The following is a 24,501-nucleotide window of genomic DNA, read 5'->3' on the forward strand; positions in this document are numbered from 1 at the left end:
ACATGATGGCCCTGAAATGGTAATGACACAGTCATGACACGTTTTTGTGGAAAGGCCAGATCTTCATTGTGGCTATTCCATCATGACGATCCTCAGCTGCAGCCTTGTCACCCCTAAGTGCACCCGATTGGCCTCCATGCACCTCTGGCGTGTGTGCACACAGTCCCTCGTGTTTGTGGGTCTTCAAGCAAGCCCACCAAAGAGGGGGCACAGCTCACACCTACATAGGACTCTCCTCTCCCACTCAGCACTCTTTATAACCTTGAAGTTGTGAAAACTCAAAGTATAATACCCACAGGATCAGGGCACAGTGCAGGGGATTTCGCAGAAAGTAAGTGAGCAGACCCAGGACGCTGGGCTCCCTAGGCAGCAGTCCAGGGGCTCTGAATGCAGAGCTGGGGAGCAGAAAAGACCCCCCCCCCGGTTAAATGTGTGAAATTTGGGCCTCCTGCAGCCCATCCCAGGGAAAGGAGATGGGGTGAGGGTGGGAGGGGAGGGCAGGGAAGAGGAGGGGTGGGAGAGCAGGGAAGAAGAGGGGTGGGAATGAGGGCAGGGGAGGGGATAGGGTGTGGAGAGAGGGGAGGAGAGGGAAGGGGTAGGTCAGGGCAGGGAAGGAGAGCAATGGGAAGGAGGGCAGGGAAGAGGAGGGGTGAGGGAGGGGAGGGGATGGCAGAGCAGGGGGAGGGGAGGGGTGGGGACAGCAGGGAAGAGAAGGGCAGGGGAGGGGAAGAGGGATGAGAAAGGGTAGGGAAGGAGAGGAGGGCAGGGGAGGGAAAGGATGCGAGAGGGCAGGGAGAGGAGGGCAGGGGAGGAGAGGGCAGGGGGCCACCCCAAGAGCGGGCGTCTCCTGAACCCCACGAGGCTGCCAGGTGCCGGCAGGCTCAGTGCTCACAGCAAGGCTTCCCAGGATAATGTGATAACACTTATTATTCCCTGATAGAGTGCCGGAAATGTACCCAGTGAACCATCTGAATTACTTGGGAAAGTGCACAGATGCAGCGATGAGGTGACACCCCAGCAAGGAAATACAGGGAATTAGTTCCTCGAGGTGCGGGAGCCACACTGCCTGCTCCCAGGCAGGGACACAGGGTCACAGTGGCCACAAGAACACACATGTCCCTTTAGGGAGCAACTCTGTGCCTCTCTGCACCATCTCGGCTCCTTGGCCTGAGGGGGGGGGGGTGGGGGACAGGGACCGGAGGCTCCGTCCCCTCCACAGAGGAGCCAGATGCTCTACCCAGTGTCATGTAGACTCCAGCTGGAGGTGAAAGCCTCGTGGGGCCCCTCTTGTGTCACCCAGTCCATGTTCACCAGAAGCAGCCCTCACTGAGAACCAGGTGCAGGCCAGGCCCCGACATACAGGAGGACAGATGGAGCCCAGGGTGGGTCAAGGACCAGAGCTTAGTGGGAAGTGGCACCTGCGGCCTGGCCCATCCCATCCAGGGGTGGGGGCAGGAGCAGATGTGGACGGGCCACAGGCTCCGGGGGCCACAGTGAGCCAAGCCAGCAAAGGCAGCCACACGTCCATCTCTTAAGTATTGAGGTCTCGTCTACCGTCGCCCAGACAGGGACGCATCTGGAGGAGGGTGGCACAAATATTAAACCAGACAGCAGTCTCCATGAAGGACTGTGGCCAGCCATGACAAGGGGGCCAGGTCTCTGGTGCCAAGACCCACCTAATGCGGGAGCCAATGCAGCCCCAGCCGGGACACCACATGGCTAATAATCTGGGTGCATTGGGATGACCTGGGAAAACCATGGCTGATCTAGGTTCCATACCGCATTTCTACCTTTGAGAAAAAAAAAAAAAAAATTCTTGTAGGCTGAGCTCCCAAGAGAGAACAGCCTGGTTCTGCACCAAGCCAGAGCCTTCCCAGGTTTATGGTCAGTCCCATCGAGCCACAGAGGCTGCCATGCCAGACTTGTCCGGGAGGCAGAAGCCCCAGGCACAGAGGTGCAGCAGCCAGTTCCTTCTACTGCTGGGCCTCCTGCCAGGCTACACTCCCCCAGAGGCCACCCAAGCAGGTCCAGCACAGGGTGAGAGATGGCTCCGCTGCTGGGTGATCTCTGAAGAAGCCCTACAGATGCAAAGCCTGCCACCAGGGACATAGGCAGAGACCACGTGGCCAGCAGGAGCCACCGTCAACCGTGCTGATGAGAGCAAAGGCAAATGCAAGAAGGCTGCACGGACCCACAGAAGCAGCTGGAAGAGCAGAAGCACAGCTAGGAGGCTGGACAGGACGCAGAGACAGGCCCTGCTGCAAGAAGCAGGAGTCTGCTCACCAGGAGGCCCCATAGAAAAAGAAGCACAGAGGGAGGACATGGAGGAGCAAACATTGGGGGGAGACTGGCCTTAGGAAGCACGTCCAAGCTGCCCTGTGTGTTCCCACCACACCCCCACTATGCATTGTCCCAAGGCCAGGCTCAGGGAGGAGGTTCAGGCCAGCTGGTGTCAGAGACCAGCACAGGCTTGGGGTCAGGGTCCTGAAAGGCAGCTCACCACTGCTGCAGAAGGAGCAAAGGGATTCCAGTGGGAAGAGGGCAGCTTGCCCTGGCGGTGGGCCGGGAGAGGGCCAGTGCTGGCCCTGCATCACGGGACCTGGGTAAGAGCAAGGCCATGCATACTGCGTCCAGCCAGCCACGGTCCCAGTGCTCCTGGCCAGCCACTTGCACAAAGAGCCCAAGCCTCCAGGAGAAGACCGTGTGGAGAAGGTGAAGGGCCTGCTCATCATCACACCCAAGGCTGCTCAGCTTGCAGGGACAATTCAGGGCATGGGGTTCTGGTTTCATTGGGGAGGGCTGTTGGTGGCAGGTGACTGGTTTGCTTTTCTACAGAAAAACCCCTGTGTTGATTTCCTGGACTGATGCCCTGTGCCCTGTGGGAGAATGAGGACACCACCTGTTGGGGAAAGATATGAAGATGGTGGGCAAACCCCCCAGGACATGGTCTGGGGAGGGAGGATGTGTGATCCGTCACTGTACATGCACCACCCAGACAGGGCTCAGCAGAGGCAGGCAGGTGCAGACAGATCATGGGTGAGCCGAGGAAGAGGAACAGTCTTCCCCTGGCCCATACTGGCCATGGGCCTGGGCAGGCTGCCTGATCACCTTCTTGGTTCGCTCCATGCCCACAGTCCCAATTCCGGTTATTTCTCTGTGTCACTAAAGCAAAAGGGCAGAGAAAAACCCCAAGGTCACAACGAATACCCTTGAAGGACCAGGCGATCCCAGCCTTGAAAACCAGGACAGAGCCTGAAGCTACTGACATGCCAAAGTGGGGCTACTGCACCCTCTGGGCTCTGCCTCCTTGGGGGCTGTCGTCCTTGTGGACTGGCTCTGTGATATCCTGAGAAGGAACACATCCAGTGAGCTTCCAGGATAGGAAGGGCTCTCACTTGGCGGCTCTGCTATGGACTACACGGCCCAGTTGATCACACACACGACACGTGACTATCTGTGCAGTTTCCCACAGGGCTATCTGAGATTGGGAGTCCTGAAAAGAGCAGCCAGCCATGCCCAGGGGGCAGGGACCAGGAGAGGCTGGCTGGGCCCAGGGAGGGGGGGAGGGGGGAATCAGAGAGATCTCTGAGCCTGGACAGAGAACACACAGCCACAAGGCTCATCCCACTGCTGTTAGCAGGTGCCAGGGAAGCCCTGGGGGGGGGTCCCTGGAACAGTGGCTTTCATCACTTCGGGGAGGAGCCTGGAAGTGCCAAGAGAAGGCAAGGCCCTGAAGATGGTTGCAGGGGCCTAGGGGGCAAGAGCAGGCACATCCCTCCCCAGGTGGCCCTGAGGCTACTTTCTCAATGTGGCTGTGATATCCTGTGGGTGTGACCCCAAGGGGGAGGGACATGGAGAATAAGGAGATGCTGTCAGTGGTGCCAGGGAGTCTCTGTGGCTTCCAGCACTGAAGGGTGGTCATGACTCCAGAGATGAGGAGAAAGATCTGGCAAGCCCTGATTGGACAGCGGCCCTGTCACGAATCTCATCTGAGCAGAGGCAGGCCCACAGCACCCCTTTGGTCTGAAAAGCTGCACCAGTCAAGTTAATTTCCTCTACTTTCTATCCAAAAAGAATGCCCAGAATGTAGAATAGGCACTCCGAGAAGTAATCTCCCAGTGACGTAAACCAATAAAAGTAAATCTTACATCTTTTCCAATCTACTTCCTGGTGTGAAGTATGTGACCAATAAATCCTGAGGATGCAGGTCATCACATGTGGAGACATGATTGTCATCTGGATCCAAAGACTGGACATGGCTGCAAGCAGGTGACACAGAGTGAAAGTCACCCTTGTCTGTAAAGGGATGTCTGCTTGTGATCAACAGTTCTCTGCTTCCTCCTGAATCCTCTATCTTTCTCTTCCAGGAGAGAACAGAGCTCATGCCTATTCAGTTGAAAACGTCTGCTGTGTACACACCCGTGGTGGGGAGCTGGGACACGGAGGAGCATCCCAGCTCCTGCCTTGCTCACCTGTGAAGCTGGGTGAGTCACAATCTGACTCTGTCCATCTGTAACTTATGCGTCCCACATACTCCTGCTGCATGAGATCATGTCCCAGAAACTGTTAGTGGGTCAAATGGCAATGGACACTGAGTACCAACTGCTACACCGCTCGGCAACTTCCCTCGAACACCTCAGGTCTACGTGCAGACGTGCTCAGGGTAAATAAATGCACAGCACTGCCTCCTGCGGTGTTGCAGAAAGGCGCCCGGATCTTCACCCCCTGGCCCACAATAATGCTCCACCCAGTCACCAACAAGTACAAGTGTTACTGTACAGGTGTTACCCTAAGCGCACAGGTACATGGAGCAGACAGAGACTGCCCCCCATTGTCAGGAGGGGCTAGGGGCAAACAGGCAGGAAAGAGAAAAGCTGCACACAGACTGCGACCCCTCAGAGGTCAGATTCAAGAAGAGAGAGAATCGTCAGGGAAGCAGATTCTGAAGAGTCGCAGAGAACTTTCCAAGAGCTCAGACTGTCTAAATGGGAAAAAAGTGTCTTCTCAGTTTCGTGTGTGTCCAAGCATGCACCAAGCAAGCCCTGGATGACTATCAGGCCATGGCTTTATCATGGGGACTCCTATTGTGGCTACAGGGTTAAGACAAACAACCCATACCATCCTAAGGTATATGACCTTCACCTACTTGGCATAACGTTCTACAGCTTTCAGAGTTAGCCTCGGTCTCTCCATTGACGCCGAACTCAGCTTCTCCTCCTCAAACCATGCGGTGAGCTGACTCCCATTTGCTCCATCAGCAGAAGTTGCTTCTCTTAAATCCTGAGGCTTGAAACTCCCTGCCTGCCTTCCACGAAGGATTTCTGGGCACCTGTTTTGTATCAGGTACCATACCAGGCACTGTACTCAAGCTCAAAATTGAGTGGGACGGTCCAATACAGAATCAATGTGTGCTGTGAACCAAAAAATAATAATTTTAAAATGTGTCTTAGAAGAAACGTAGTCGAGGCACCTGGATGGCTCAGTGGTTGAGCCTCTGCCTTTGGCTCAGGTCACAATCCCGAGATCCCTGCATCAGGCTCCCTGCAAGGAACCCTCTTTTCCCTCTGCCTATGCCTCTGCCTCTCTCTGTGTGTCTCTCATGAATAAATAAAATCTTAAAAAAGCAATTAAAGAAAAAGAAGAAGACATGTAGCCAAGGGACACAAAGCATAGGTGCCCACGTTTAGCAGAAGGATTCCCAAGTGCTGAGCTTGACCTCACAGGTCAGCCACATCCCCCAAGACTCCCCTCCCTGATGGTGGTCTCTTCTTGCCTTTTCTGCTTGGGTTTATGATCTTATGGCCCCAAACATGGGTTGCTACAATAACATCCAACAAGATAACTTTATGCTGGCCCTATAAATTGAATGGCGATCCCCTCCCCCCAGATTCATATGTCAAGGCCCTAACTCCTAGCATGATGGCATGTGGAGGCAGAGCCCCCAGGACGTGGCTAGGTTTAGAGGAGGTCTTGAGGGTGAGGCCTTGTGCTGGGATTAGTGTCTCTAGGAGAAGAGGCAACAGCAGAGAACCTGCTTCCCCCTCCCACCCGTGCAGACACAGCGAGGTGGCCGTCACATGCCAGAAGAGGGGATCTCATCAGGAACCAGATCAGCCCACATCTCGATCCTGCACATCCCAGACTCTAAACTGAAAAAGAGAACTTTTGTCATTTAAGCCATCTGGTCTCCCACACTTTGTCATAGCGGCCTGGGGTTGATTAACACCACTGGTCAATGGTGCCCAGTCATAAAGAATGTTTTCGATTTGGGAAACATGTTCCTCTACACAAGATAACTTAACCTGGTCAAGAGCAATCAGACATTCTTTCCTTTTCACAGACCCCAAGGGAGAAGAGCCATGAGACTGGTGACCATGACCTAGCATCAACCACGCCCTCCCTTCTGCTAGCCCTGACCACTCCAGGAAGCCTTGGAGGCCTTTGAGAAGTTCGACTTTGCTGGGATGGACAGAAGGTCAAGAAAGACCGAATTCTGTGGGCAGCTGGGGCTGCCTTCTATCCTACAAAGACGGCACCCTAAAGCCAACTCTGCTCCTCTAGCTATGCTCAAAGTAGATAGTACGGGGACTGGCAGGGCCCAGGTATGGCTGAGGGGCCACTAGTACCCCACACCTACATTCAGAATCTGCATCAACCTCAACGATCTTTTACCCTGGCCACAGAAGGAGCACAGCCAGCATCACATGTTCACATGACCACCTCTTCTGTATCCACGGACTGATATACAGTGCTCTCCTCTATCCTAAATGTACTCTTCTAGAAGTACTTAATTCACTTGAGCCTTGTGGATAGACTTGGGGACCTGAAATAGGGACCACAACCTCCCCCGCTCCAGGTCATCCCATAGAAATGTCAATGAAATAGCCAACTTTACTGAGAGGGTGGGAAAAAACATGCCCATCAGGACTCCACGTGCACACGGCCACTCTGGGGTCCCAGGAGTGAAAGCCTGCCACACCTCAGCAAGTCAAAGACGGGAGCTACTCAGAGTCCTATAGAGGCCCCGCACTCCGTTGGTCTTCTCTGTCTTTGCTATGGTCTGTTTGCACTACACTTGGTTTAGGTGTGCATTTCTTCTGGTTTATCCCTGCCACCTCTGACCAGAGCTCTACCATGGGCACAGAATGGGAGGTCTCCCCACCGTCTCGCCCCCCTCCCACGTGCTCTTGCATCCTCTCTGTGCTAAATGCTCTATAATTTTTTCCATTTTCTAATTCATTAATTCCCCATTCATCTGTGTTTAGTAGCTATTAAATCTGCCCATGGATCTCCTGATTTTATTTTTCAATGCTATCATTTCCTGACAGCCCACTTGGATTTAACAGCAGCTGGCCAGTTGGCTGCCTTCAAGTGGCTCCTGAGGACCCGGAGAAGGAGCATCTCATGAGGATCTACAACCAATTCAAGATCTGAGGCCTCCTTTCCAGTTCTCCTGAGCTCTAGAAGGCCTAGATACCTGAGTGAAAAGGTGCATCTTCCCCAGGAAAAATGAGATGAAATGTTCTAACAACCAAGCTGCAAGTGAGGAAGCAGATTGAATTTGATGAGAAAAAATAATGCAGTAAGATGGGGTATAACAAGAAATTTCTATCAGTTATATAAACATCGTTTCATGCATTAAGGTTCAAAATCAGTAAATTAAGGCTTAAAATGGCCTTCTTAGATGTTTTGACATTAATTTCCTTTTTACTGATTTTAAATTTTGACCATGGCTTTCTTTGTCTCTGCATGAGCCCGAAAGAGCATAGCCAATCCTTTTATTTTCAAACCTATGAATCACTTTTTTCAGGTTGTAAATAGTAGTATATGATGGTATAGTTTGGAAATCTATTGTTCTACTTAATTAAGAGAATCTTAATGCTTCTCTGAAAAGCCACCATTTCCCAGGCAAAGATGACACACTGAACTCCTGCCCCATCTCTCTCCTTATCCTGACACCCGAGGATATTCCAGTCCTGGATGCCAACAAGCTGGCAGTTTCTCTGGGGAAAGAAACGAGAGGTTTAGTTTCTAAAGAAATTTAAATCTCTCCAAAGCAATCAAGGAGTTGGGGAGTGGGAGAAGAGATGGAGGACCATTGTGAGAAGTCTACATCTAATAAACAATTTCTAGAAAGAGAGAATAAAGGATTTATTTAAAAAGAAAAAAAAGTATTCAGGGGCACCTGGGTGGCTCAGTGGTTGAGCGTCTGCCTTCGGCTCAGGTTGTGATCCCGGAATTCTGGGATTGAGTCCTGCATCAGGCTCCCTACAGGGAGCCTATTTCTCCCTCTGCTTCTCTCTGTGTCTCATGAATAAATAAATAAAATCTTTTTAAAAATTAAAAAAGTATTCAGCCCTGAAAGCCAGAAAGGGCCCACTGAATAAATGAAACAAATCCCCACACCAAGGACCAAACCTTCATTTTATAGATGAGAAAAACCCAAAGAGAAAAAAAGCAGAGTGCCCAAGAGCACAGGGGAGCCAGCTCCAGGACGGGGACACGGTTCTCCTCCTACACCCTCATGCTGCCCAGTGCCCCGTCCCAGGACAGCCTGCTCATCCACCCACCACCTTCCTCCTAAAGCCACCCAGAAGCGCCAGGGTGAGGCATCAGAACAGCCTCACCACTCCCCAGCTGTGAAATGGGGCTACTAACCCCAACTACTGGGAAGACCCAATGGTTCATGGATCCAGAGCCAGGTGAGTTAGTTAGCAGTGGGCATGGTCCTGGCTCAGCCACCTCTGTGGACCTCAGGGTGTCCAGAAACCAAGGGCGGCAGCAGCAGCTGGGGACGGCTCTGAAATGCAAATGTCACCTCCCTCAATCCTGGCCTCCTGACAGAGCCTCAGAGCGCGGGGGGGGGGGGGGGGGGGGGGGGGGCAGAGGGGCAGCTCGCTGGTCAAGAAGCCTGCCCTGCGGTGACCATGATGTTGAGACAGGGCAAGCAGGAGCCAAGTCACTACTTGTGCGGCTGCGCCACCTAGTGGGAGACAGGCCTAACAGACCTGCACCTGCAGGGAGCGTCCCAGCGCCCACTCCTCCCGCCCAAGGCCCTCTGGCCCTCCAACCCTCCTGCCGGCCGCCTCCAACAGACCGTCCAGACACAACGGACAGTCAGTGTTGTCTTTTCTAACACTGTGTCCCCAGCACCTAAGCACCATGACTGAAAATGGGCAGACAGGTGACAAACTTGTTGAATGGATAAAGACAAAAAGGCACAAGTCCTAACTTCTAACTTGTCCACAAGATATACAAACTGGCCCCAGTTTGGGCCAGTTAAACAGGTGGAAGGAGATGGGGGCACCAAGCCACCACCTGCACAGGCAGGTTCCAGGCGCAGTCTGGGCACCCTTTTGGGTAGTCTGCCTGGAGCCTGGAAGGGGTGGGAGGCAGGGCATCACAGGTCTGAATTCTGGGGCAAGACCAGGAGGGAAAGTAGCAGGAGGGGCAGGGTGAGGAGGAGGACACAGCCAGGCCCCCAGCAGTGTGTGTGTGGGGTGCTGGCTGTGAGGAGTGGGGACACCAGGGGCAGGGGCAGCACCCCCAGCAATGAGACAGGGAGGAGGGGCTGCATGCATACAAGAGCCCCCAACAACCCCAGCATGCCCAGGGGAGATGGGGGCTTATGGGGGCTTCCTGTTTCCTAAGAGCCCCCTTCTCCCATAAGCACACCTAGTTGTGTCCTCCCCTAGTCCTTCCTGTATGGCTGGAAAGATGCTCCTCCCTTCCAGACCCTTGTCGTGCTCCACAGCACCATGGCTCCAAGAGAAGCAGGACTGTGAGAGGCGGCACCATGTGCCCAGTGTTTACCCTGTGCCAGGCATCACCCTGAACACCAAGAAATATAACCCTCTCGTCCTTACCACAAACCAATGAGGCACCCCGTTTTACATGTCAAGGAGTGGCAGCAATGGGACAGCCACCAGCGGGCCAGGTCCACCCAGCCTGCCTCCATCCAGCACAAGGTGGCACCTTGCTCACTCCCAACCTGGAGCACACAGAACAGGCCCCCCTGCACCCATAAGGGAGCCGTGTCGTTTCACAGATGGGTAAACAGAGGCCCTCATCTTCTGTAGTGCCTCCTAGCAGACGGCACTCACATCAGCCCCAAGCACAGAGCAGAGGCCTCAGAGTTCTGACACATCTGCCCAGCAAGGTGAGCCACCATAACCTCGGGTCGGGGATGGTCCCAACATCTCCACCCTCGCTGGCTCCTGGGTCTCTGATCAGAGAGAAGGGGTGGGGGGGTGCATGTGGAAGGGGGAGGAGGTAGAGAAGGAGGAGGAAGATGAAGGAGAAAGAAAGAGGTGAGGTGGCAAGAAGGAGGAGGGAGGGATTCTCAAACTTTGGAAAACACAGCAAGTCTCTGCAGGCAAATCACACGAAAAAATAATTTTTTTTAAGTCACTAGATCTTTCTTTATAAAATCACAGCAAAACACCAACTTGCTTTTAAGTGAAACCTAGAAGGAGCAAATTAACTTCCTTAACATAAATGAAAATACACATCTAAGCCAGGATGTGCACCAGCAACAAGGAGCAGGACAAATCACATGCTAATTACTGTCTGAATGAAGATCTAGTTGTTAATTGCAGCGTGTTTCAGGCATTTCCACATGAGCAACTCACCTGAAAAGCTTTTCAATTTGTATGTCGGGAAAGTTGGTAATTAAACACTTCAAATCCCTATTGACTTTATTAGAGATATGATAATCCCTACACAGTTAGATTATAATTATTTTATTTGTCAAATGAAGTTGATATTTAGTTTAGGAAAGTATTAGCCTCACAGCCTTTTTTAAAACTCTCCTGGGACCTGTACTCGACAAGGAGTGTCTGGAGCTGCCCATAAATGGCTGCAGAATCCTGAGAAGGCTCACCAGGCGTGCAAGGAATGGCATCTACAACCACCGATGCCCTTCCTCGGCCTTGTCTTCTCAGGACCCTGACTTCGTCCACTCAGAGACTGCCCCCCTTTCTGAGTGACAATTGCTAAAAGCAGTCTTGTGATACAAAGTCACTTTGGTAATGTCTCTGATAAAGAATTTAAAAAGTGCAGGAGCCTGGGTGGCTCAGCAGTTGAGCGTCTGCCTTTGGCTCAGGGCGTGATCCTGGTGTTCCAGGATCAGATTCTGCATCAGGCTCCTGCAGGTAGCCTGCTTCTCCTTCCTCTGCCTGTGTCTCTGCCTCTCTCTGTGTCTCTCATGAATAAATAAATAAAATCTTAAAAAAAAAAAAAAGAATTAAAACTGCAACCCCAATGCAACCATGAGACAACACCAAACAAAACCAAATTGAGGGATAGTTTACAAAATGATTGGCCTATACTTGGCCACAATGTTAAGGCCAGAAAAGAAAAACAAACAAAAACAAAGAAGCCTCTGAGCAATTACTCCAGAATTGTAAAGGGACATCAGAAGGTTGGATCCAGAAGGTATGATGTTAAGTGAAATCAATCAGACAGAGGCAGACAAATACCATACGATTACACTTAGATATGGAGTATAAGAAACAAAACAAATGAACAAATAAAAAAAAACAGATTCTTAAATACAGAGAACCAACTGGTGGTGCTGGGGGAAGGGGGAGGTGATATGATACAAAGGAGATAAAGAGTTATGTATAAACATCCAGTCATAAAATAAGTAAGTCCCAGAGATGAGAAGTACAGCATGGAGAATATAGTCAACAGTGTGTGGCAACCTCACTTACAGGGATGAGCATGAAGTCACGTAGAGACTTGTTCAATCACTATGTTGTGCACTGACACGGATGTGACTCGCCCACCTGACACTGATGTGACTCGCGCACCTGACACTGATGTAACTTGCGCACCAACACTGATGTAACTCGCCCACCTGACACTGATGTGACTCGCACACCTGACACTAATGTAACATCGTGTGTTAATTATACTCCAGTTAAAAAAAGATCCTACAAAAAAGGAGAGACATCATTGCTCAATACAATTTGTAATCCTGGACCACACCTAGGTCCAGGAAATCAATGTTTCGGGCTCTGAAGAACACATGGTTTAAGTATTAATAAGGTCTCTGGGTTAGTTAGTACTGTCTAATTAATGCTAATTTCCTGAGTTGGGTCACAAAGTGTGGTTCTATGAGAGAATGTTCTCCTTCCCAGTGATGGGGGTGTCGCTAAACACCACAATCAAGAAAGAACTGAGACATCTTCGGAGCAGCTTTTATTGCAGTGTGGGGACAGACCTGTGGGCGAGCACTGCCCTGGGATTGCGAGGCCAGACTGATTGTATACTCTCAGGTTTGGGGCGGGGGAGATAACGTGTCTCAGGAATTTCTGCATGTTGAAAGCAGGTGTCCAGGACCCCGGAGGTCTGGCTGGGAGCAAGGTAAGATTGTTTCCAGTCTCTCCAAAAACTCGAAGGCAGCCTTGAGTCCCCTGAGGAACACCATGCTCTGCGGATCTCAGGGGATGACATGATTCTTCATTGGTTTGCCATCTGGGAGACATGGAGACCGATTCAGTCATTCACTCAACAAATATGTGTTAAGCATATTTGTATACAGCAATTAGGTGCCAGGCCTCGTTCAAGGTACTGGGGACAGCGTGGTTTAAAAAATAAAGTCCCGGGGATCCCTGGGTGGCTCAGCGGTTTAGCACCTGCCTTCAGCTCAGGGTGTGATTCTGGAGTCCTGGGATCGAATCCCACATCAGGCTCCCTGAGTGGAGCCTGCTTCTCTTTCTCTCTCTCTCTCTCTGTCTCTCAAGAATAAATAAATAAAATCTTTTAAAAAATAATAAAAAATAAAGTCCCAACTCACAGGGAAATGAAATGACTCCAGGGTTTCTGGCAAATCCATGCATGTGCTCCCCACCACCTCCACCAAAATACCCCCCAATTCCCATACCTCACCCATGTCCCCTGCCTTGGGACGCGGTGCCCCACTCACCCAGTGACTGAGTCAGGAGCCCTGCTGCTCGGTCCCCCCATCAGCCATATCCAGCCTGTCATCCGGCTCACCTGGTGTGTCACTGCTTAAGTACCTCAGGCTCCCTGCACCTCCCCCCATGTCCACTGCCCCCTGAGGAGGCCTCCCCCACCCCCACCCAGACTGTCCACACGGCCTTGCAGCAGGTGTCCCTCAGCCGGCTGGTGGACTCAACAGCCGGGGAGATCTTTCCAGAACCGTCCTCCCATCACATCACACCCTGCTCACAACACTTCGGGGGCTTCCTGTTGCACCTGGAAACAAAGACTCCTTTCTTTCCTCTTACTTATTTTAATGATAGCCTCATGCATGCAATTCCTTAATAAACAGCTGACTCTCCAACCACACACCCGGCTTTGCACACAACTGTGAGCACGCAGTTGGCATTCAAATTAATATTTGTTTAATCAGGTGGATAAGCAATTAAAATAATTAATGTCTGGTTTTGGCCAGTGAATGGAGATTCACTGCCACTGGGGACCTGGAGGGGGGTGGGTAGGAACTGTAGGAGGTGCAGGCCTGGCCTATCTGGGGGACACACGGACAGATGCTGAGGGCTGTCAGCTGAGGGCTGACATCAGGGAAAGGCACAGGCCCCTGTCCTAACTAGAGCTGTACGCCCGAGCTCACCCCTTCAGCATCCTTTCTCTGTCCATCAGAGGAGCAGGCTGGGGTACACCTGCCCCCTGCTGTCAGGCATGCTGTCAATCCCTTGCATGAACTCTCCCAACTGTGCCTGTTCTAGAGAACATTCTGGAGAACTGTTGAATATGTGTGCAGTCAACCTGTTTTGCTCAGCATCCTCCTACCTGCCCCCACCCCAGGACAAGAGCACAGCACCCTCCATGTGGGGAGGCAGGGTGCTCAGGGAAGGCTGCCTGAACCGAACTGGAAGTTTTCTGGTATGAAATGCTTTCAAAAGGAGAGAACACAGCTGTGATCCTTGATCACATTCATTCATTTTATTCTTTGGGGGACTTGGAATCCATCAAGCATATCAAATTATGGCAAATGATCCCAGACTACGCCTCATTTCAAACTGCTGATGGGATAAAAACATCAATGCTGTTCTAAAAATAATAATAAAAAAATTTTGCAGTTCCGGTATTTCACATTTAAATTAACTTCCTTCCCGGGTATCATTATTAGCTGAGAAGCGTCATCCTGCTCTCACGGCCACCATGGTTTCCTACCCTCAAGTGGTGGTCATGAGAGCTGGTCCCTTCACATTCTGCTGGCCACTCGCCCCACAGTCATCTGGGCTCCATCGGCCAGACATCATACAAAGTCCCATCCCTGCAGACTGGCCTTCCCCACCCGGGTACGGCAGCAGGTTCAGCAGTATCCATGGCCCCGAACCCCCTAATGCCAGCCCCATGCCACCTCCTCCACTGTCCTTGGCCTCTGGCCTCTGTCCAGCAAGCAGTCTAGACATACCAGTGCCCCCCACAGGTAAACACTGTGTGGACACTCCTCTGCCCCTGCCCACCCCTTGCCAGGTTTCCCAGATGCTTTGCCACATAGTCAGAGGTCCCTCCAAAATGAGAGAATATCATTTGGGTATAGCCATGAATTAAAAACTTGGGGGAATAATTAACGTCAAGCCTCCTGGTGCCTCAACATCTGGAAGTGAGCTCATTAATTGATGTTATAAAGAGCAGTATTGTAGGTGTCTGGGCCTCCCTTCCGTCACTTAGCAATTTCAGTGGCTTTTTCTTTCATCACCATGAGGACAGTTTGGTGGGCTGGTCATAAAATGGGCAGGAAGATGCCCCCACTCAACAGGTGAAGAGCCTCAGGTGGCCAGAGAGGGTCACCCAGGGCCCCAGGGAGAATCTGGTGTCTGGAAGAGGACCCTCCTCCCCTCTGGTTCCCCACTCTGCTGCCAGCAAGGTCTTCACTGATCTGGCTCTCGAAGGCCGGGGATCCACCCACAAAGCTTGGTTTGAGCACCAACTCCCCAGATGCTCTCCTGGGGGTCCTTCCCCCTGCCCTACATACATTAAGTCTCTCCTTTCATCACCTGGGCCTGGGTAAACAGGTGCCCAATGCAGGTGTCACCAGATCAAATACATGTGCGCGCGCGCGCGCACACACACACACACACACACTCTACCCTCACCCCTTAAAACCTCCCAAATGTGCATCTGAAGTAGAAATAACTGCCATGAACTGTCTAAGCCACAAAGCACAGGCAAAGGGTATACCCACACACACCCAGAGCCCTGGGGACTGATCAGCCAGGGGGTCAGCTGGGAAATGCGTCCTAGAGACATGTGTGCATAGTCAGCAATGATCCAAGGTTTCTGGGACGGTGAACATTCCCCACTGCTGGAGAAGGCCTTGTGGAGGAAGTGAAGGGGGACCATGTCCTGCTCTTCTACTTACATAGTGGGGACCCCAGGCACGTCTCTGAGCCAGGCTGAGCCTTTGCACTAACCTCTGTGGAAACCAATAGGAATAAGAACACATAAACCCATTCAACTGTCCAATTCTGCTTCCAGGAGTGAACCTAAGGGCAGAAAGAAATCATGTAGTTACATCTTTCTCTCCAGGGACATCTATGACCATAGATGGTCATAAACATAAGAGACTAAGGGAACAGACTAGGGCAGGGCCCTAGAACAGAATCTGCCAGCATCCCTACCATTGATGAAGGGAGGATATAGCAAAAACAGAACAATACATCCAGAATCTAAGAGCTAGGGGGAAAGTCTGTAATAACACATACAAAAATGTTAATAGTGAGTGGGGGGAACTACCTTCCCGTTTTTGTATATTTGCCAACTTTTTTTTCCCCTAATGAATACTTATCCTTATTGCTGCAGTCGGGGGAGGGGAAGATTATGAGGTAAAGAGAGGGGGACCCCTCCACAGGCGCAAGGGGACCCCAGGCTCTGGCCACTCACAGCATAGCCAAAGTGGTCAAAGACACCCCCCTGCTTCTCACATGATGTGCGAAACTGGGAATCACCTGCTTGTGAACATTTTTGCTTCTTTGTGGATTTGCCTGGGAAATGGTCAAACTGTTGCAGTTCTGAAAGCTACAGAGGCTCCTTATCTGCAAAGAGTCCCGGCCTCCAACTGCTGCTCCAGCCTGCGGCATCCAATCACAGGGCACTGGATGTATCCTTTGAACAGAAAGGACACGGCTCCCTGTGTGGCGTCTGAGCCACCTGCCTCCGGGCACTGAATCTAGGGCCAGTCCAGAGTCTACCTTATTTGCAGCTGCTGGTAACTACACACTCCTCCACACACAAAACAGAAGGCAGGAAGGGGAGCACCCCTTCCGGGAGGACCCTAGGGGGACTTTAATAAAGACCCGGGTGAGGATGGGCCTTCCACTATACTACCAGCTGGTCGCCGGGTTCTTACCAGCCTGACCTCCCTCCTTCTGGGGAGGATGATAAGATTTGTGCATCTCCAAGCTTCCTTTATAATGAGATAAAGTGTGGAGGAACTGGTTGGGGTAGGGACTACCCTGAGAGGATTTACAGATCAAAATCAGTTCCCACAAATAAAGGCCAGAATCTAAACTAGACAGCTCTGGCCTACCGTTTCAGAGACCCACAAATTTACGATCTATGGCTTTGCTTTCTTGTCTCCAAGGCAGGCATGTACAGGCAGCCACATCCAAGACTGTAACACAATTCCCTGGCACCCGTGCACCCATGTACCCGTGCACCCATATACCCGTGCATCCATGTACCCGAGCACCCACTGTACTGGATGCCCACTGCCCAGCAGGTGGTATGGCAGGTGCAGGGGCTGCACAGGAAAGAAGGCATTCCTTGCCCCCGTGGGGCCTACAGGCCAGCAGGAGACCCAGGCATTGACCAATGAGCACACAATTTACCATTTCACTCCCGATGAGAAGTGCTCCAAATGCAGAAGGCCCCGACAGAGTGCAGGACAGGCAGGCTGGATCCGGATCAAGGCGTCAGGAGAGCCCCCACCCCACCTCCAGCTGGGTCAGAATTCAAGCTGAGATCAGGAGAAGGGAAACACCTCAGTGTGGGCAGTAAGTGAGCAGTGGGGTGGTAGAAATAGATGAACACGTTGTCAGCAAAAGCCCTGGGGTGGACAGGCTGGCCGGGAGACCGCATTCAGCCCACAGGGCATCCCATGTGGTGCCCGCGGCCACCAGCCTGCCCTGTGCCATAACCGCTCCCACCAGCCGGACCACACCAGGCTACACTTGACACATGACAGCCCAGCACTACCGTGACTTTAGGACGGGGTGGAGGGGAGGATGCAGAAAGGATGTCCCCAAGCATGCAAGTGGAGCTCTAAGTAGGGGTGCTGCCTGGGGTTGGGGGAGCTTTTGGGATCTCATCCTCCCTGAGAAGAATACTCAGAGGAGCTACTGCAAGGCTGATGTCCCTCCCAAAGTGCTCCCGTCTGCAGCCAGGGTCCCCAGGGCCCTGTGGCCACCATCTGTTCACAGCTCAGCCCCATGTCCTGGGTCACCCTAAGCCAACTGGTTCACTCCAACCCAATCGTCCCAGCTGAGGCCTCAAGCAGGCCTGCTGGGCCCTGTGCCCCTACCACCCAGGCAGCAGGACAGCAGCCTGGGCCACCACTCCTCCTCTTTCCTCACAGTCTTGCTTGCCCCTCACCACATAGTCCTGACGGTTCTGCCCCCAAAAGAAAGTCACTGGTGTGGGTGCCCACGGGGGAGGTGCCTGGCCCCACTGCTAATGGACCAGAATGGGCCTGGTGCTCCCAGTGCCGTTCAGCATCCTGGCCCCAAAGCACATCTCACCTCCTCCCTCTTCTCTCCCTCTCCCTTGCCAGCCAGGCCCCCGTCAGCAGCCTCCAACTGCAGTCCTGCCTCTCCTCCTCCTTCCAGTCTGCTCTCCACACAGCAGCCAGGGACAGCACGGTGAAGTGGCAGTCAGGGCGTGGCTCTCCCTGCCTCAGAGGTGGCTTCCTCTGGGGCCCTAACCCAAGCTCCATGACCTCCCATGAGCCGGCTTCCAGCCACAGGCTGGCTTCCTGCACCACTTCACCCTTGCTCACCGTCCTCCAGCCACTCTGGCCTGCTCTGGTTCCTCAAAGCAGACCGGCACTTTTGACCTCAGGGCCTTTGCAGAGGCTTTTCCCTGTGTCCAGAATGTGCCTCCTTGCCCCTGTCTCTCTTCATTCCTGAGATCTCAACTTACAGGTTGCCTCCTCGAGGCAAGAATATAGAAGACAGCCTCTTCAACAAATGGTGCAGAAACATGCAGAAGAATGAAAGGGAACCACTCTCTGAAACCGTAACACAAAACTAGATTCAAATGGATGGAAGATCTAAATGGGAGACCTGAAACCACAAAACTCCTAAAAGGAAATGTAGGCAGTCATTTTGGACATTGGCCATCACAACATCTTTCTAGATGCATCTCCTCAGGCAAGGGAAACAAAAATAAAAATGAACTATTGGGACTTGAACAAGATAAAATGCTTCTGCACAGTAGAGGAGAACGCTAACAAAACAAAAAGGCAGCCCACTGAATGGGAGAAGATATTTGCAAATAGACACTTCTCCAAAGAAGACATCCAGACGGCCAACAGACACATGAAAGATGCTCCACATCACTCAGTATCAGGGAAATGCAAGTCAAAACCTCACACCAGTCATAATGGTTAAAATCAACAACACAAGAAACAAGTGTTGCTGAGGATGTGGAGAAAAAGAAACTCTCGTGCACTGTTGGCAGGAATGCAAACTGTTGCAGGCATTCTGGAAAATAGTACGGAGGTTCCTCAAAAAATGAAAAATAGAATTATCATATGAACCAGCAATTCTACTGGGTGTTTACCCAAAGAAAATAAAAACTAATTCAAAAGGGTACATGTAACCCTGTGTTAACTACAGCATGATTTATAATAGCCAAGACTAGAAAGGAACCCAAGTGTCTATCAATAGATGAATAGAGATGTGATACATACATATATATACACACACACACACACACACACACACACAACAGAATATTAGTGATAAAAAAGAATGAGATCTTGTCACTGTAACATGAACGAACCTAGAGGATATTATGCTCAGTGAAATAAGTCTGACAGAGAAAGACAAATACTATATAATTTCACTTATGAGAGCTAAAAACAAAAAAATAAACAAAAATTCATAAATACAGAGAACCCAAACTGATGGTTGCCAGGAAGGAGGGGAGTCAGGAGATGGGCAAAATGGGTAAAGGGGCATGGGAGGTCCAGGCTTCCAGTTATGGGATGAGTAAGTCACAGGAATAAAAGGTAGAGCACAGGGCATAGAGCTAATGGTATCATAATAGTGCTGTGTGGTGACAGGTGGTAGCTGCACTTGTGATGAGCCCAGCATAACGCATAGTGTTGCAGAATCACTATGTTGTACCCCTAAAACTAATGTAACACTGCATGTCAACTATACTCAACCGCAACAAAAAATAAAGTCATATAGGGGCACATAGGTGGCTGAGCAGGTTAAGCATCTATCTGCCTTCGGCTCAGGTCATGATCCCAGGGTCCTGGGATAGAGCCCCACATCCAGCTCCCTGCTCAGTGGGGAGCCTGCTTCTCCCTCTGCCCCTCCCCCTGGCTCATGCTTTCTCTCTCTCTCAAATAAATAAAAATCTTTTAAAAAAAGAAAATCAGATAAATTTTACAAAGTTAAACTAAACCTGAAATATAATCTCATAAAGCATTTCATTACATATTACATATCTGTTTTACATAATTAATATCTATTTTATTTTACAAATGTATACATATCCATGTTAGAATGCATCCCATCTCTGCAGCAAACAGTGAGTGGTAGGAACTTGATCATAAAACACTGCCTATCAGAACCTCCTGTTACCTTAACATTAGACCAGGATATCCATCACCTCAGCCAAGATCCATGGGTCCCCGTGTCCACCTTGTCTCACCTATAAAACATCTCATAATAGGGAGCAGTAATGATGTTTGTGTTAAGTGAATACTTGCAATCGCTCGTGCAAGATAACAAGCAAATATCAGGACGTCTCGATGAATCAACCAAACTCTTTAAACGACGACTGCCTACAAATCCGAGGATATAATGTCCTTTAAATTTTTTTTTGTAAGAACTGTCATATCAGAGAGCTTTGATTCTAAACTGATCGATATCACGTTTGCTTTGTATGGAGTGATCTATAAGAGAAAGCAATAAAATCAAATGCTAACAAAAACTTAAAAAAAAAAAAGATCCTCCAAGAGACAAACCTCAAATTGCCTTCATTTTTTCCTACCATTAACAATTTTATAACTAACTTATTTGTGTGATTCTTTATGGCTATGTGTGCCTGTGGGCTGTAAGTAGCTCAGTGGCAATGGCTGTCCTGGTTTTACTCATAGTTTTATCTGATCACCTGGAACCTAGCTCTTGGTACCTGACACATAATAGTTCCTTAGTAAATATTGGCTGAGGAAGAAATAAATCTCTTTTTTAGGTATCATTCCTTTCACTTGGCAGAAGCCAAAAGGCTCTCAGCTCATCACTACGCTCATAGCACATGGTAAACTTTATAAAGATTTTTTTTTTAACTTTATAAAGATTTTTACTGAAAAGAAGACCAACACTATATGTTAACTAACTGAATTTCAATAAATTTGAAAAAAAAAAAAAGAGAGAGAGAGAAGACAACCGTATGTTTTACATGTGGATGGTCTGGCAGCAAAATGGACTTTTTGCCTAATGCATGGTACTAGACTGATTCTAAACACACGTTTTCAAAACATCCCTGAAATGCCTACACAGCGTGTAACTGATGGTGTGTCAGAGTGTCGAACTGGCAGTTTCTGCCTCAGAAGGAGATAAAACAGCGACGTGTCTTGCATTGACCGGTTCGCGGGTTCCACGGAACATAGTATGTAAAGAACTCGGGACTTACGTGGTCAGCTCGGTGGGACATCTATCTCTACGTAGGGCAGGGCCACTGGCCACAAGCACCCCATGCCTCCCTCCCAGATTCTGAGTCTATCCCACTGTCGGTGTCCCTCTGGATCCCCAAAAGCATTGATAGGACAGCCACTGGAGGGCTCCCCAGGCCTTCACAAGTCTGCCCACATAACACCAGCCCAGAATGACCCTACATTCTCTGTAGGACATACTCTCTCTTTTAAAGGCCAGGTTTCAGAAGCTAGCTCCCCACAAGGCTTTCTCTGGGTTCCCGGCATGATGCAGGCACAGCCGTCCAACATGTATTCCCTTGTACCTTCTGTTATGAAGTTATTCTCCTTATGCCTCCCCTGTTAGCCTCAGAACCCCCTGAGGTCAAAGAGCATCCTTCCTGACCTTACAATCTCCTGAACCCTGCAGAGTGCTTGGTACATCAAAAGTGTTCAATGTGTCTGTTGGACTGACCCAAACGTCCCTACGTCTACAGCTGTTTACCCAGAGGACCTTCCTGGACCATGCAATCAGTTCCAAACTAAAATGTCAAAGACCAGAAACACGGAGAGAAAAGAAGTCTAGTAGCTGATTTCAGGAAAAAAGAAAAAGAAAAAGAAAAAGAAAAAGAAAAGGAAAAGAAAAAGAAAGAAAGAAATTAATTCTAAGTCTCTGAAACATTCCTTTAACATGTGCAAGCATGCCTTATTAATTACCTTGCAAATACTCATTGCAGGAAATGTCCTGATAATGTCTAATTCCTGATGTTCTCTGGTCTGACTGTACCTGAGTCCCTCATGCTTCAGCTACAAAAGATTAAGGTGGAGTGATGGCATTGGAAAAGAAGTCCCCTTGTGCCCTGTGCCATTTCAGTTACCGATAACCCTCTACGCGTGAAACTAATCCAAACCTTCCCTATTCCATATGAATCAGAAATGCCTAAATATCACCTAAAAAGGAAGGGAAGCAAATAATGCACACTTGCAACAGAAGTTTCTAGGACTCCATTCCCCAGTGTAGAGGACATATGTCATCCCCAGCCAGAGAGAATAGGGAAAATCAGCGTCTGGAAGTATGGAATGTCAGGTGTCACTGGAGACCCAGACTGCGGGGACAGAAGCCAGGAGAATTGTGGAGAGCCCAGGCTTTCTCCTCAGAGAGCATACCTCCCTCGGAGAAGCTGCTAGAATCCGGACCTAAAAGCCAAACAGGAGATTTGGAACAGGCAAATCAGAGGTTTAAATGGAGCTCCTATGGCCTGAACTACCAGACAATGTGAAGACTTCAGCTTTGTCCAGTGTCACGGACCCCAGATTACCCTCACCACGCCTCACAGAGCAGGGGTGCTGTGTGCTGAGGGGTGTGCTGGCAGGCAGCCGTGAGCTAGGAAAACGAACAAGTGGGCAGGTGTACAGAGGTGACAGGCTGTGGCCTTTGTACCCTGGGCACGAAGTAGCAGCACAAATAAATCTCGGTGCCTCCCGGTGCATTTGCCTATGTTTACCAAGCTCTTACTCTTTGCAAAGCAACAACATCTGGGGAGAGGTGTGATGCAGGAGGAGGAGGAGGTGTTCAAAGATGCGTCGGAGGACTCCTGCCCTGGATCGATGGACTCTGGGCAACAGGCTTGGGTGCCTGGCCTCTCTTTGCCAATCAAATCTGAAGTCTTGGGCACCTGGGTGGCTCAGTGGCTGAACATCTGCCTTTGGCTCAGGTTGTTGATCCCGGGGTCTTGGTATTGAGTCCTGCATCAGGTTCCCCACAGGGAGCCTGCTTCTCCCTCTGCCCGTGTCTCTGCCTCTCTCTGTGTGTCTCTTGTGAACAAATAAATAAATAAAATCTTAAAAGAAAAAAAATCTGAAGTCTTCTCTTGGGCTTTGCTGTATCCCTTCAAACTGTATCTTTTCTCCCAAAGGAGAAGGTAGATGTTCATACTGGACAAGAACCACATGGCCCACAGATCTGAGTGTCATCACAGGGGACTGGAGAAGAGGAAAGACTTTTCATTTGAGAAGACCTCTCTGTGCTCGGGATGTCTGGCATGTCTGCCAATGCAGATAAGACCAGAAGACACCTGGTCTGCCAGGCAAGCCAGGTGTTTCCAGAGAGTAAAACAACCCCTCACCTGCATCATGTGAGTCTCCCACCTTTGAAGGCACAGGAAGCTGCCCCATATTTGTCTCAGACAGCTGGTGGAACAGTGTAAGGGACAAAAACCATTTTGAACGGTGACATGAGGGTATATGGGTGTGTATATATTATGTGAAGATTCTCTCCGATTTTATTCCTGTTTCGAACATAAACCTATATTGGACTAAAATATCCTCGTTTGATTGCCTTTGCCTTTTTTTTTTTTTTTTTTTTTTTAACGTTAAAGCATTTACGCCCATCAATCTGCTGTTGACCTGTGAGGAGTGGAGCGGGCTGGAACTGCAGATGCGAGGGGGCAGGCAAACCGGAGCCGGTGTGTTCAGGTGCGCCACATTCCCCTTCAGCGGCCTGGACCACACACTCATGCCATGCTCTTCCAAGGTTCCTTGTTTCTCTGAAGGAAACTCCTTCCTTGGAACTACTCGGACCCTCCACCTCTGGGTGTCCACGTCTGAGCAGTGCCAAGCCCAGGCCCCACCTGCCCGGAGGCTCCTTCCTCGGTTGCAAGCCAAGGCCAAGAAGTCTTCCCACCCTCCCCCACCACGTGCCTCGTTTCAGCCTCCCTGCCTCGGGGCTGGCTCCTTCCAGTGCCATCTAGACCAGGCTGTCAAGTCAACCTTTCAGAGGAACAGTGATCATGTGACCTCCTGTTCACTACCACCGCGGGCTCCTCCACGCAGGGGGGAGGGAGTCCAGACCCGGACTCCTTAGATGCCCTTCAAATCCAGCCGAGTCTGTGAGGCCCCGGCTCCCCCCCACGGCCCCGTGCCCCGTCGGGCACCCCCTGAAGCCTGCCCAGGGAGAGTCAGCCCCGCGTCCCTGAGACCCTGGGCAGTGCCCGCTCTCGGAGGGCCGCCCCGGGCCGCTGTGCACGGAAGGGCTCCCGGCTCCCGGCTCCCGGCTCCCCCGCTCCCCCGCTCCCCCGCCCCGAGGTCCGGGGTCCGGGGACTCTCTTTCCCCTTCGCCGGCGCCCCGCCCTCCGTCCTGGCGCTCCCCGGGCCGGCCCGAGGCTGGCGGGTCCCGCTGCTCCCAAAGCTCGAGCGCCGTGGCCGGGCCGCGCCCCCGTCTTCGCGACGCGCGCGGGGCCGGGGGGTCGCCGAGGGGGCAGCGCCGGGCCGGGCGGAGCTGGCGTCCCGGGGGTCGGGCCCCGCGGCGGGGGAAGCCGAGCTCCCGCCCGGGCCACCCTGTTGCATCCCCGCCGCCCCGCTGCAAACTTCTGCCGCCGCCCGGGGGGGGGGGGGGGGGGAGGGGGAGGGGCGGGGGGGCGCGGGCGCGGGGCTGCGGGGCGGGGCGGGGCGCGGCGGGTACTCACCCGGAGGGTTGACGGCCGCCGGGGCTGCCATCTTGCCGGGAGCCGGGGGCCGGGGGCCGGGGGCCGGGGCCGGGAGGAGGCCGGGAGGAGGCCGGGCGGGGCGGAGGGCGGCGCGGAGCCGGGCCCCGGAGGGCGGGCGGGCGGGCCCAGGCGCCGCCGCCGCCGCCGCCGCCA

At 51.6% G+C, this 24,501-nt stretch overlaps 1 protein-coding gene across 1 annotated transcript in view; it reads right to left on the bottom strand.

Annotated features, from left to right (window-relative positions):
• Positions 1-24,375, bottom strand: part of ARNT2 (aryl hydrocarbon receptor nuclear translocator 2) — a 148,377-nt gene extending 124,002 nt beyond the window's left edge. Inside the window, 1 exon segment of the mRNA XM_025438116.3 lies at positions 24,328-24,375. Coding sequence (XP_025293901.2) covers positions 24,328-24,358 — 31 coding nt within the window. The 5' untranslated portion in view covers positions 24,359-24,375.
• Between the last annotated feature and the right edge of the window lie 126 nt (positions 24,376-24,501).

The sequence above is a fragment of the Canis lupus genome, chromosome 3 (genome assembly GCF_003254725.2).
Source record: "Canis lupus dingo isolate Sandy chromosome 3, ASM325472v2, whole genome shotgun sequence".
Classification (NCBI taxonomy): Eukaryota; Metazoa; Chordata; class Mammalia; order Carnivora; family Canidae; genus Canis; species Canis lupus.